The following is a 14,514-nucleotide window of genomic DNA, read 5'->3' as shown; positions in this document are numbered from 1 at the left end:
AGAGTTAATAAGTTATGATATATCTATATAATGGCATAATTTACATTAAGGGCCACAATTGGCTCCTGGCCACTTATCAAAATGGATAAGTCTCAAAAACAATGTTAAAGAGAAAAAGCAAATCAGAGAAGACTACATATTCATGATTTCATTGATAGAAATCTTATAAATGGTGAAAACAGGCAGTAAATTCTTAAGACACATAAACATAGAGGGTACAAGGATGAAAAGAAGAGAAGGGAATAATAAAATTCAGGAGAGTGATTACTTGGGCATAGAAGAGGGTGGAATTGGGATAAACCTGGGGCTATAAACACTTGGAGAATGTTCTACTGCTTAAGTTTTTATGAGTACTTATTAAACTATGCATATATGTTATAATATCCATTTGAATGACTGATATTTGTATTTTTTAATTATAAAAAGGAAGGAAAAGGCTTTGTCATGGGCAATAGCACCAGAGTAAGCTTAATTATAGCATTGTTTCAAAAGAAATAAGAAAAACAAAAATATCAGCACTTAAATCTGATCTCCATGATCTAAGTAAAGTTAGGAGTTTACTTGTTCATTTTTTTTTCATGAATTTTGTGTTATTTTTGCTTTTTTTTTGTTTTCAGGATAGTTAAATTTACTTTTAACACATTAGTTGTATGTTATGCCTTTAGTTATGTAACTTTTCCATTATGAATTCTATCAAGCTGTAGGATTGACACAGTGGTAAAGGACAATGCCATAAATGAGATCACTCCAATGCTTTGTTGCTTTCCAAGATATTACTGCATGTTTTGGAAATGGTTTTCTGAGTTTTCCCAATGAGGAAGAAAGCTATGATAATTCAAGTGTGGTAGATTCACGTGACACATATAATGCGCATGCTCATTGTTTCCCCTGAATTCCCGGTCACCCTTTCTGCCTTTTCTTCACTCTTAATGACCATGGTCTTGCAGAGCTTCTCTGCATGTCCTCTGCAGTGTCTTCTGCCCTGTGCACTATGTGTAGGGAGGATTCCAGACACTTGGAATGCTTTAGGAAACTGAGGGAATTGCAGCAAGGCAACGCTGGACCTTGATAACTAAGTTTCTACAAATGAACATATTTTGGGAAGCCAGTAAAACATTTTCGTATCTAGAGAAATCTAGGGGTGTATTAAAAGCTTAAAAGAGACAACACCCTCGAATCATGCGCTCCTCCTCCCCCCATTAAGTAATGAAACCAAAAGGCACCATTTGCTAGGTGATTACATTTAAATAAATTAGTCAATTAATTTTAAAAATGTAGTTCAATAAACTCAATAAAATATTATTCAGCATCTATCAGATAGTGCCAGATAATGTTCCAGGTGCTGAGGATATAGCACAGAGCTAAACAAATATTTTTAAATAATAGCAGTCTGGTGGATACCATTTAATTTGAAAGTCTACCATCTAGGACTGTAAGCTTCTTGAGGGCAAGGACCTTGCTTGTTCTGCGACCTAGTTTTTCCTCAGCACTTAATAATGCCTGGCACACCAATATGCATCTAATTACCACTGATTATTAATCATTGTATTATTATGTTTAATATATATTTATACCCGAAAGCCCTACAGCTTGTCCTTGTTAGAGACAACGTTTAAAACCAGTCTACTGATAATGATAAATAGTTGCCATTAATTTTGAGTTTACTCTGTCCAAGGCACTGTGCTCACCCCTTTATACTCATATCTTACTTAATCCTTAAAAACTCCTGAGACAGAGATATTATTGCCACCTTTTTACTGGGGAGGGTTCTGAGCCTTAGAGTACTTAAGTGCCTTGCCCAAGGTCACCTGCTGGGTCTGTCCCCTTCAAAATCTGAGCTAGGCTGGCGCCTAAATCCTTCCTTTTTTTCATAGCCTTTGTATCTGTAGTAACCTTGGCTCCCTACGAAGGAGCAGTTCAGTTTATTAACTAATTGGGCTACATGATGCCAAGCAATCCTTGGGCTAGTTTTCTTTCCCCAGTGAATGGACTAATTTGTTTCACAGAACTTGACCACATCAGCTAGTTATTTTAATGGTAAATCAAATTATGCCTGACTTTTTTTTTTTTTCTTTTACTGAGTCTCCAACTGGCTAAGAGTTAGGGTCAGGCAGGCCTTAATTATAATCCAAACTCAACCATTTATTAACTGTGAACCTTGGGTACATTCTCAACCTCTTTAGGCTTCCATCACCTTATCAGTAGAAATGCAAATGAGAGTAATTCCTACAGGGGCTACTTAATGAGAGGATTCAATGGAGAACAGCTCTTTCCCTTCCAACACAAAGCCTGACCCCTCAGGAGTTTTGTTGGGTAGTAACTGCTGGTATTATATTTATCCTTGCAATTGTTAACCTAATGTTTTATCTCAATACTATCTTTGTGCTCTGCCTTTTACTGAACTCCTTGACCTATGTACGTCCTGCTGCTTCCTTCCGAGGTAGACAAAGTTAATTACTTGTTGCTTATTGGATTTTCCTCCTTCACCGTGGAGTTTAAACTGTTGTAAAAATTGGCTCAGGTCTCTTATTCCCAACCCTCCCTTCTAATTATAGGCACTTTGAATGCAAGTTCATTCATCTTTTTCCTGCCAGCCCCTTCCAACATCCAGTATGTAGGTGCTCTATGATGTTTGTTCAATGGAATGAATAGGTCATGTCTCTATTCATGGTTAGTGGCGAGGTCACTTCTCTGTTATGCATCATTGTTAGTGTCATTGGCGGTATTATATTGATTTTTAATATGATCTTTACACCTATCGTTTGTCTATGTCACTTAATGCCGGTAGTCTGTCTCTTTTCACTTGAATATGCTTTGCTGCCTCTAATCTTGACCCAGAGCTCTTGATTTCCTTAGAGATTTTCACCACCTATAGAGCGGGTATCGATTTTTTATTTTGTTTTTACATTTCTTTTTCTTGTTAGTGCTGTATTACAGACTTTTTCTGCCATTCCTGCCATAGGACTTTATCAAAAGACGTTCTTACTTTCACTTAAACTTTTTATTTCCCACATCACTTTAAGGTATACATTTTACTGTTCCCCACCCCCCATCATTAATACATTACCATTTGACTCCGTCATTAGGCTGTCAATCTGTGAAACTCTTGAAGAAGAAAGAAAGACCTTATTTTAAATAGGCCTGATACTTTGCTAAAGAGGTTGCTGCACTCTACATTTCTATTCTTGTCGGGACTAGGCTTTTGAAATAAGGAGAAGAAATGAAATTTAGAAGAGCTACGCAACCGTGAAAGATCTAGGGAGGACAAAAATCAGTAAAAGAAGGACAAAGCCCACTACAAAGTTCTAGGGAAGGTTCCTGGCTTCATTTAAAAATAACTAAATGCGTACCCCAAATGCCCTGAATGGCCAGGCAGAGAGGTTCCAGGCATGACATTTCCTTAAGAGAAAATGGTATTGGAGGTCCCTAATGCTGAGGTCCCCATTCCATTGTTAGTGGTCAGAAAATAAAACACTTTATTTTTTTAAATATTATATTTATTCATGAGAGACAGAGAGAGGGAGGCAGACACAGGCAGAGGGAAAAGCAGGCTCCCTGCATCGAGCCCAATGCGGGGACTCGATCCCAGGACCCAGGAATCACGCCCTGCACCAAGGGCAGATGCTCAACCACTGAGCCACCCAGGTGCCCTGAAAATGAAACACTTTAAATCTGAATTTCTAGGTTAAGGTAACAGAGATTGGGGTGTTGAGCCTGGGTGCAAAAAGGGAACAGGGAACATTTAGTAACCGTTCCCCAAAAGATGTTATACAAATGTTGGTGAGCACCAGGTCCTCCGTTTCCAATGAAGTTTGGGGGAGACAATACGCCTGAAGTGCAGCAGGAGAGATTTATGCTAAAATTCAGACAGACTGCCTGGGTTCTGAGATTCTCGAATATGTTACTAAGCAGAGCAGGACTCGCCCCACAAACAAGGCTGGAGAGTTTTCCAAGATTCCGAGTCATTAGGCAGGGTTTCCAGGGACAGCAGTGCCACAGCCCCAATTGTTGGCGGAGGTAACCTGACCTGATTCTCGAAGACAGCCTATGGAATTGTCTTGACCTCGGACTTTACAGAAACAGGTGGGCAGCGACCAAGCAGGGGAATGCATCCATCCTTTGTGGAGAGGAGGGCGCAGACCAGCCCGTTTATCCCACGATTGTACAAATGCTGTGGCAAATGAAAAAGTGCAGTTAACTTCCTGTGCCAAGCATGAGAACACTTTATGTTTCTGCTTGAAACAGAATGATTTTCGATGCAAAGGAACTGATGAGGCTAAGATTAAAAAGTTTCGCGTTGGGAATATCATAGACGACAGTAATGAGGGTAGGGCCGAAGGAAGTACAGTCTCTAAGCTGCTTCTATGAAAAACCTGCATCTACTGCGAGCTCTTGCTTCCCAAAACTTTGACATCTGGCCCTTGACCTTTACCGACTACCCTTTCACGTTTGACACTTAACGTTTCCTCCACGATTAAAATTCAGCGTTAATTAATTTCAACAGTATCAGTGAAGTTATATTTAGCTAAGAACACTCACTTTTGTCTTTTGTGAGTAGCACTGCAGTGTTATTACAAAGAGGTAGTCAGGAGGGCAACAGATACGAGAAGAGAAGAATGATTCAGTGTGCAGATAATTGTTTCGAGTGAAATTTAGCTTGGTATTTTTGTTCCTGTCCTCAGTAGAACTGAGATTTAGCACCTCGCCTTGGCATTTAGCCCCCACCCCCACATAGGAGGAGGCTGTGCTGGGCGGGTGCTGAGAACGAGCCACACCAGAGTTAAATTATAGCTCAGTTCTAACACTGGCAAGAATTTTCTCTGGCCAGCTCCTGGGTGCAAAGCTGGTGATTCCGAAAGAGAGGCAAGGCATCCCTAGAAAGGATCTCCATATGGTGTGGCATCGCCCTCACTGAGGGGGGTTGACACGGTTGCTTAAAGAACATCACCCCAAAGGTGGTGACCATTCCCAAAGAAAACAGTAGAAGCCAGAATATTGAGACAGAGCAGAGTTACACTTGTAGCCCGAAAACGTCACTTGTGAGGGTGTCTCATTGGCTTACTCCATAATGTGACCAAAAAGCTCACTGGAAATGGATAGAGCCCAAGAAATTTGACCTCTTTCCCTGAGTTTTCCAAGGGAGAGAACATTTCTATTAGGCTTTTTATTCCAAGCTCTTTTAACTCTGTGTGGAAAAAAAAAAAAGACTATGATAAGGGCGTGGATGTGCAAATCTTGTTTTTACGTGAAGCTCAAAATGCTGTAGAACCATTACAAACGCTGCTCTTTGAAATATTAGCATAAAATCCTGGTCCATAAGTTTACTGTGCCCACTGAAGCACTTTTGCCCCTAAGATCCCTGTACAGAACAGGAAGAGAGAAGCTCTCCATTTGGTAGGCAGTACGGGTGAAGTAAGTTCATACATGCGTTGCCCATATATGTTTCACTGAACAATCAGTAATAGTAATTGAATTTTGGGGTTCTTTGAGACAGAATAGCCAGGTAGCCTCCAGTTGTCAAAAAACGCGTAAACAAAGGAAAACAACTTTGTAGCATTTTCATTTGTGTTTCGCCAAATGTTTTGCCTCCCATAATTCAAACTTTATGTTCTGGAATCTAATTCCATGCCCTGGTCTCATCCTCTTGCCTTTAGCTTGAAGGGCTCTTGATCCCTGGCAGATTCTGTGTTCCTGCCTACCCTATAGGAAAAATGAAAGTCAAGAATTTAGGTAGGTCTGTTCCAGTAGTCAAGCAATTCGACATCAAGTCACATTTCTGCTGCTCAGGTCCCTGATAACATGTCCCTGTCCTAGTAACTGGCCTTGAGTCTTAACCCCAAGGTCAAATCCACCTCGTGCTCTTGAAGGGACACCAAATAACTATATTGGTCCCAGTGCATGGGAACCTAACCAGCCCTCTAGGGTAGGGTCTCTGTTGTTTTTGTTTTTCCAGTTTTCTCCTTGCCAGTTCCCCATCGATTCCTAGTTCTGAGATCTAGTCTTATAATTATGGTCTTATTACCATTGAAAACATGTTTGGTTTCAATCTTCTGCTCAAGCCTCTGACTCAAGTCCACTTTGGGCTCCTGGCTCTTTTTATTGTTAGTCACAGCAGCCCTGAATCTGTCCTCTTCCAGCAGTCACTGGGCTTTCTGGTTACTCTGATTCACTTTTCAAACTGGACTGACTCCCCACACCTTCCACTGAATAAATTGCCGGGAACACGTGTACCACCCTCGTGGGCTGCTGTGTTCCAGGTCCTGGTTCTTCTCCCATTCTCTCCTTCTCCAGTTGACTTTGGCCATGTCCTGTAGTGAGGTAATGCAGAAAGAGGCTGAGCTTTAGTATTCAGAGGATCAAACATAGATGAAAGGGGGAAAATCATACCCTATATTTAGGAGCAAATAACATTTTTAAGAGTGGTGAGACTTTATAAAAAATGTAGTGTGCTAGTCCTGGAACCTTCTAATTCTTTTTGGTTTCACTTGGTTTAATATAAGATGGAAATATTTTTATTTAAAATATTTACTTTCAAATTAAAATTCTAAACATCTCTGTGTTTTGCAATATCTTTCCTCAGTCAACGAAATAGGTGGCTTTTCAAACTTTGTGAGATTAAATGGTTTTATTTTGTAATTTGTTTTCTGTCTGTTTTTACATTTAAAGGTGTTACACAATGACCTCATTATGGAGATGAAGCATCCAACCGTGGGGAAGATAGCAGTCCCAGGTTTGAAAATTTTTGTCATTTCCTTTCATCTTTTCCTTCACTAATTGTTCCCTGTGCTGGCCACTGCAGCTAATTGGTGATTCCCCCCAAACAATTTGTCAAGACATTATCCAACTTCTTCATTTGGATAAAAGGGCAACTCTAGGATCACACATATATTGAGGCTACAGAATTGTGTCTTCACTCCAGCAAATGTCTGATTGCCTCAGTGACCCAAAATGCTCTTATTATCTGACTCCATTTTGTGTAATCACATGCTCACAAAAGCACATAATATAATTACCAAAAACAAAGGACAATGGATATGGCACCTATTAGGAAATGACACATTGCCAGTACACGAATGAGAGCAGAAGCGAGGCACCATGGAGGTGGTTTCTGGGGAATGCTACTGATGGCTCAGGCCAGGGCATTTTTCTTTCTGAACTATGGTTTACAGTACAGATCTCAGCTTTGTAGATAAGGAAACTAAATGTTTTCACTTAACTTAGAATACATTGAATTTTTCTAACTTGACTCATACCAAACAAACTCACTAAGACATTTTGGTCTCAGCCAAAATGCCAACTTTTTCACTTCTGGGAGAGTTCTCTTTCCAGAAGCCAGAAGCCTCGTGCCTACTCTGAGAGCATCCGGACTGTCATGAGAGCTCATAACCAACCTACTACCCCCCACAGACTTCACTTCTCTATTGATCATAATGTTACCATTCCTCAGATCTGTTGTCTCTGCTCAGGGCACTACTGGGAAAACTTGCCACATTCTTGTTCATTGGGTCTCTATTTCCTTGACTATCCACAAACCAGACACTTCTTTCTGTCTCTTCTCCTGAAAAAGGATAATGAAATTAGTTAGGACTTTGGTCATTGTTTACTTGATGGTATGCTGGTTACCTTCCTTGAAATTTGGAAATTCCCCAAACTCCTCACTCCCCTCAGTCAAACAGCATAGAGCATTTATTTCTCTAGATATCGGATCACATTTATTGAACAACTGTTATTGTTAAATTCATTATTGGTATTCAGATTATTGGTATAATCGGATTTTAAGGTTGAGGATCAGCTTGATAATAATGTCCCGGAACAGATCAGATCATGGCCACTGGTCCAAAAAGGATAAGAGGAGGGAAGTATGATGAATAAAGCAAGTTGAAAGAGAAAACTCAAGATGTAGAGGGGTATAAGGAACACTACATGAATTAAGGAAGATAACTAAGTGAGCAGGTGTGAGCATGTCAGAGACATGTGTTAACAGGGAAATGCTATATAGTGTAGACAGGTGGTAGTGAAAAAACGGCATGTTGATAAAAGCTAACAAAGTCACTTGTCCATTACTCATATTATTGAGTATATACCATGTGCCAGGCAATGCTTTGGGTCCTGGGAATGCAAAAATAATGGAGCTCATACTCAATGGAAAGTCAAATAATAACAGTAGCCAGCAAATGTTCCTATAAGTGTAACTCATGATGAGTGCAAAAAAGAATACAGAACATGTGTTGTCATGGAGAATAATAGAGGCAAATGGGACCTACGTTAATTTGAATGATCAGAGAAAGCCTGGTGACTTATCAATGGAAAATTGTAGGATAATAAGAAGTTGACATGTGAAGAGTAGAAGAGCATTCCCAGCAAAGGCACTAGCATGTGAGAAGACTTTGAGGTGGGAAAGAGCCAGGTGTGTTTTAAGCCAATATGGCAGGTGAAGTAAGGAGCAGGAAATCAGACTGCCGAGAGGCAGAGCCTGGAGGCCCCACCAGATGTGGTTTTACTCTCATTTGATGCAGGGAAGTTAAATAGCATAATTTATAACTTAAAGCAGGGAGTCACATTAGAAAGTTGTGATGGGAGTTGAGGTGATTATATCTTAAGTTAGGGTTCGTGGCAATAGTGATGAAGAGATGAGAACGGCCAAAATAAAAAACTTAAGCACAGTGTTTTCAGTGTGAGGAGACATTTAAAAACATCTTGTCTAGTGGTTTTTAGTTTAAATTTTTATTTTTTATTTTTTTTAAGATTTTATTTATTTATCCATGAGAGACAGAGAGAGAGGGAGAGAGAGAGAGAGGAAGAGACACAGGCAGAGGGAGAAGCAGGCTCCGGGATCAGGCCCTGGGCTGATGGCTGCACTAAACCGCTGAGCCACCCGGGCTGCCCTAGTTTAAATTTTTAAACAGGGGAACCGAGTTTCCAAGTGAAATCTCAATATTCTCAATATCTAAGATTAAAGCAGAGGTTAGCGCTCCAACCGTTTTGCTTTCCTTCTCCACTTCCGTCATGCTGTCTCCTCCAAACACCTGCTTGGAACCATGGGACTTAAAGAACATTCGAGAACCACTGGTGTAATTTAATTCTACAAGTTTACAGATGAGGTCATAATCATTACTATCCCCAACATAGAGAGGAAAAGATAAACATTTAAAAGTTAATACAATTGTTAGTATAGTAAGGAGAAAAGTAAGTCAGCAGCCCATCTAGAAGGAACTCATTCGTTGTAATGCTCTCTAGATCTATCAGAGGTGAAATTGGCAGCTTTCCTGGTAAATGAATGGAAAATCAATCTTGGGAAGAGAGAAATTTTTTTTTTCCGATTTCTAAGGGAAAAGTATATCGTTTTTCTCATTTTAAGTTATATCACTTAGGTATTATCAGAATAATGCTGTGTAACAAATAACCACAAAATCTCAATGCCATTCAAATGGAAGCATTAATTTATTCCATCTACGTACACCAGGTGGGAGATAGATAACCTGGCCAGACTTGCCTGAGTGGCTTTGCCTCTAGGTGCGAACCTGGCCAGGCATCTCTGTGAGATGGCCTCAGTCAGCTCTGCCCACATGTGCCTCTTACGTCCTCTTGTGGCAGTGGCAAAAGAGCAAAAAGGCAAACAGAAACCACAAGAAACCCTTTTGTTCACATTCCATTGGCCAAAACGAGTTTTAGGCTGTGTCTCAAGGAGTGGAGAAATATTTCTCTCTTTTTAAAAGAAAGAGCAAAGCTATATGGTGAAAGCATGGGCATTCGGGGGGAGGGTGTAAATAACTGGGGCCCCAAATTCAATTTACCACAACAAAATTCTCAGATCTACAGCTGTCTCTTTTTTATTCATCATTTTTTATCTTCATTTCCCTTTGGAAAATTCTATTTTTGTTTCTTTAATTTCTATTGAGTTTTGGCATATTTTTGGTGTATCTACTTTATTGACTTATATTCTGTTAGAATTGTCAACAGAGGAAGTGCCAGCTTTCAGGTGAAATGGATATGTTTAGGTTATTTTTGGAATTAGCATCTGAGCATCTCTTGAGAGCTGCTAGCACATGAAAGGGGAGAGACAATTCTGCTTATGGACATCAAATAAGTTGCTATCTTGTATCTCCTAATTCTCTGTATCTTACTGAGAGGCCACTGACATAGGGTGAGAGATACTAAATGCAAAGGGAATTTATCAGTAAATATTTTTTTCCTGTGGATTTCCCCTTTCACTGATTATATTTACCTATGATAGCGCTGCCTTTCTTTGTAAGGGATGTTCCCATTGGAGACCTCCTGAATGCTGTAGAAATGACTGATTCTCCCACAATGCCTCAATGAGGTGAATCTGCCAAAACAGGCAAACCAGAGTGGAGCTAAAGTGATATTATGCTACATTGTGTTCTAGTTAGCTAGTGGAGACATATTTTTGAATTCATTAAATGCAGTTCTATATATATGTATATTACACACATATATATATATCTACATCATTACATTTATAGTAAAAATCCTTGTTAATGTTACTTAAAACTACTTATTTATATTTCCTTTGTCGTTAATGAAAGTCTTGTGACCTTTTCCTGAATTTTCCATACATTGCACTAATTTGCCTGAGCATATTCTAACTTAGTCATTTCTAGAAACTCGTCTCATGAAGAACAACAATAATTCTTTTTTTTTACAATAGTTCTTATACAGTACTTATTGCACCGTTTTCAGAGATGTATAAATCCATACCATTCCCTCAGATTTTCAGTTGAAGAGCTCCCACATAGGAGGCTGCTAATTGATTAATGCCTTAAAGGGACTAGTCAATTAATGTTTAATATACTTTGAACAAAGATGGGAAATTATTAACCTCTTCAAAAGTCTTTTTGACTACTTAAATAATTATTGTGAGTACTTAACACATTGTCCCAACATTTATAATCATTGCCACTATCAAAGTAAAGCAAGTAGTAGACCTAAACTATTTGCTTTATTAATTGTATCTATTGCAACATCTTCCCTTTTCATCTCATTTCCCGCCACCTCCAATCTATTAGGAAATAATTAGGGAAGAAATTTCATTTGTGTATATGCATGTCTTTGATGAAGCATGCAAACTAGTTAATGCTCATGAATTATCTCTATGAGTTGTTGTTAGGCTAATACTATTGTTCTTTATTCCATATACTGTTCATTAAACTACTCTCTGATTTGAACTTTAAAGCCTATTTGACAGTTAAAGGTGGAAAGAGACTAAGAGAAATTAATTATTAGTGGGGGTGTGAATGAGAAAATGTATCATATCCCTCTTTGCTAGGCTTAAAGATTCTAGCATCCTAAGAGTTCCCAGAAGGGCGACAGGTCACCACCAGTTTAGTGACAGAATTATCAGCCCAGTGAGCACAGTGTCCTAATTTGCTCATAATTAACTAATAAGTAACTTGAGTACTGAGTTGAGTAGTAAAATTCAAACAGATAACATCAACTATTGTCTTCCCTATGCTAGCTGGAACCCTGGTGATAGAGCTGTGACCAGGGCAGGCCCGGTTGCTCATGGGGCTGCACTTCACCAGGGAGGACAGTGTGAGCAATAAATATGGGAAAGGGGCTGAGCATTTCCATGGAGAACCAGAGGCTACGCCAGGGAGCCCTCACCCAGTGCGTGGCACCAGGGAAGTGAAATGGAGACAGACACACAAGCCATGGCCAGCTGTCGATTGGGCCGATCTGGTGTGGGCTGTGGGGGCAGTGAGAAGGGCTCACAGGGAGGAAGTGGGAGGGGCAGGTTTCCCAGTCACCCTGGAAAGGCAGAGCTAATGACCAAACTAAAAACAAATCAAAATGTAAAGGAGATGTATGCTGAGCTCTCTGAGGTCCCCACCATCTGGAGGAGAAGGGACTTGGAAGAAGAGTTTGGGTAGGAGCCTCGACCTGGTTTGGCAGATGTTCTCACTCACTACTTTCAGGTGTAATTTCTAAAAGCCTTCTCACTCAGTTGAAGATTTTTGTGAAGCTCATAGTGTCCTGAAGTCTAAACTGTGCACGTGATAACAATTTGTGTCCACTCATTAAAGGTTTATACCACAACCTTTCATCAGCTAGAGCTTGGCCATTATATAAACACCGCCTTACTTGTGACGTCAGCGGAAAGACCTTCCATTAGTTGTTATATTCCAAAGGACTGTCAGTTTCCACAGAGCCATTCGCCATTTCCATCTTCTTCTTGTAATTCTGCTGCCCACTGGTCGTTTAGCCAGAGTGGAACATGCCGTCCTGTGTACTCTGTAGGTGCCAAACCGCCTTGGTTTTGAGTTCCAAACTTCAAAGGATATCACTGAAATAGAGTTTGATGTGTTACTCTAAAGTTTCTTACCATAACCTTTTCTCAGCTACTTCTCCGTGAATGTGCGTTGCAGTTGTTCGATTCTGGCAGCACTTGGGGGAATTATTTTAGTGGTGAGTCTGTCAATGCCATGAAAGGGAAGCGGTCTCCTGTGCATGTGAAATGGCTTGAAGTTGAGTAACCCTTGCCTGCTGGTACCCTGATCCGTGTTTTTCAGCAAGCAACTCTAAGGTTTTTTGTTTGTTTGTTTGTTTGTTTGTTTGTTTAAAGATTTCATTTATTTACTTGAGAGAGAGTGAGAGAGTACAAGCAGGGTGAGATGCCAGCAGATGGAGAGGGAGAAGCAGACTCCCCGCTGAGCCGTGCTCAATCCCAGGACCCCGGAATCATGCCCTGAGCTGAACGCAGATGCTTCACCAACTGAGCCACCCAGACACCCCTCTAAGCTCTTTTCAATAAAACTTTTGTCAGAGGTGCCTGGGTGGCTCAGTGGTTAAGCGTCTGCCTTTAGCCCTGGGATTGAGTCCCACATTGCTCAGCAGGGAGCCTGCTTCTCCCTTTGCCTGTGTCTCTGCCTCTCTGTCATGTCTTTGTGAATAAATAAATAAAATCTTAAAAAAAAAAAACTTTTGTTAGGTCTTTCCCTCATAATATTTTAATATTCTTGTTTGGAACTTGCAACAATTTTTAGCTAGTCGTTGTTGGGTGTAGGAAGGACAGTTAATGAATGTAACTTAAACCAACTTACTGGACTATGGATGTCTGGATTTTATAGTGATTTTTTTAAAGTCATAAGTACTTCTTTATTTGATTGCCTGACATATTTTTTATTTCTGAATATTTTGCAAGACTTTTTATAAATGATGAACATCTTTCTTTTTTAAGCTTCTGGAAAACAAAGATACTATCATTTTAAGTCAAACCAGCACCCTCTATAGCAACTAAGTACTTCATAGACATTTTCTGGATGATGATTAGAATAAAAATGACTAGGTGAAAAATAATTAAAAACATGATTTGTGACAATTTTAAGCAGTATGCCTGTTTTTTATGAATAGATTGACTACCTATGGAAGTTATCTGAAAACGATTTATTTTACTTTTTAGTTTGTTTCCAGTTTGAAGTACATACATTACATGGAGTGACCACCTAGTCTCTCATATGGTCCCCAGTCTCCCTCTGCTAAGCCTTCATGCTGCCCTGATGCTTCTAGCTCTTTTCTCCTTTAGACAGAAACTTAGACAGTGTCTCTGAAATCACATATTCTCCAAGTGCAGTTAAATTTCTATAATGGTTAACAGCAATGTGGAAAGTTGTCACAGATCTCACCGGGGAGAAAGAAAAATTAAGAGGAACCAAAGTTTCAGCTTATATCCCTCCATAAAGTTTAAAAATGTTGGTCCTCCGAAGGAATTCTGTGTAGAGCCAATCTGGGAGTGAAAGGTGAGATAAGTTATTCCTTCCAGGTAGAAAAATCTTTCAGATGACAACAGGAAGAGTGTGTAAAGTTTTCATGTTGTGTGTCGTGCTCAATCTATCTTCTCGAAAGAGCATACTCCTTCAGGGACCAGGTTAAGCTGTAAAGAGAGGAAAGAGATGAAAGCAAGGTTCTACAGTCTGTCAACAGAGTGAGAGAAAGCTGGCAGGGAAATGAATTTTCAAATAGACCAGCCATGGTACTTCCCAAAGTCCTCAATTATGTTTAACTTTATTAAACCCTTAACCCATGGCAATGTACTGAGAGTTAAATAAATCAGTGTATTCCCAGATGATTTGACATTGAGTGCCTGCAGCCTTCTCTGGCAGTCCCTTTTCAATGAGGCAGGGTCATAGACATTGTTATCCTTCAGTGAGAAATGAATAGCACAGTGACTTCCCTTCCTAGGAGAGCAGGGAGGAAGCAGGGGAGGAGTGAATCGCATCTCCAGGAATGTCTTTCCATCAGGAACTGGAGAAGCCCTAAGAGCCAAGTTACTGTCGCTGATATGACTTAGGGATCTCCATCAACTATGCTTATCTGTGCCATGAGGAAGAAATATTTCGTGAGAGCTGGGCTTTCATGCTCAGGGAATTCATGTTCCCATTCATTGGGACTGGGAAAATGGCCAAGATCTCAGTTGTTCCTCTTCAGCATGTCCTCATCAATCTCGACCCAAAGATAAGTGAATCTGTCTAGATGAGAAACTCTTGTTGCAAGGCA

The 14,514-nt window shown here is 40.0% G+C and overlaps 1 protein-coding gene across 2 annotated transcripts in view; it reads left to right on the top strand.

Annotated features, from left to right (window-relative positions):
• Positions 1 to 14,514, top strand: part of SUGCT (succinyl-CoA:glutarate-CoA transferase) — a 716,497-nt gene that overhangs the window by 610,262 nt on the left and 91,721 nt on the right. For both annotated transcript variants that reach the window (XM_055301218.1, XM_055301217.1), the window contains one exon: positions 6,667 to 6,730. In XM_055301218.1, coding sequence (XP_055157193.1) covers positions 6,667 to 6,730 — 64 coding nt within the window. The remainder of the gene's footprint in view (positions 1 to 6,666; positions 6,731 to 14,514) is intronic.

This window comes from Nyctereutes procyonoides, unplaced genomic scaffold (genome assembly GCF_905146905.1).
Source record: "Nyctereutes procyonoides isolate TBG_1078 unplaced genomic scaffold, NYPRO_anot_genome, whole genome shotgun sequence".
NCBI classification, from domain to species: Eukaryota; Metazoa; Chordata; class Mammalia; order Carnivora; family Canidae; genus Nyctereutes; species Nyctereutes procyonoides.
The sequence above is the reverse complement of the archived record's forward strand: the minus strand, read 5'-3'. Positions and strand labels throughout refer to the sequence as shown.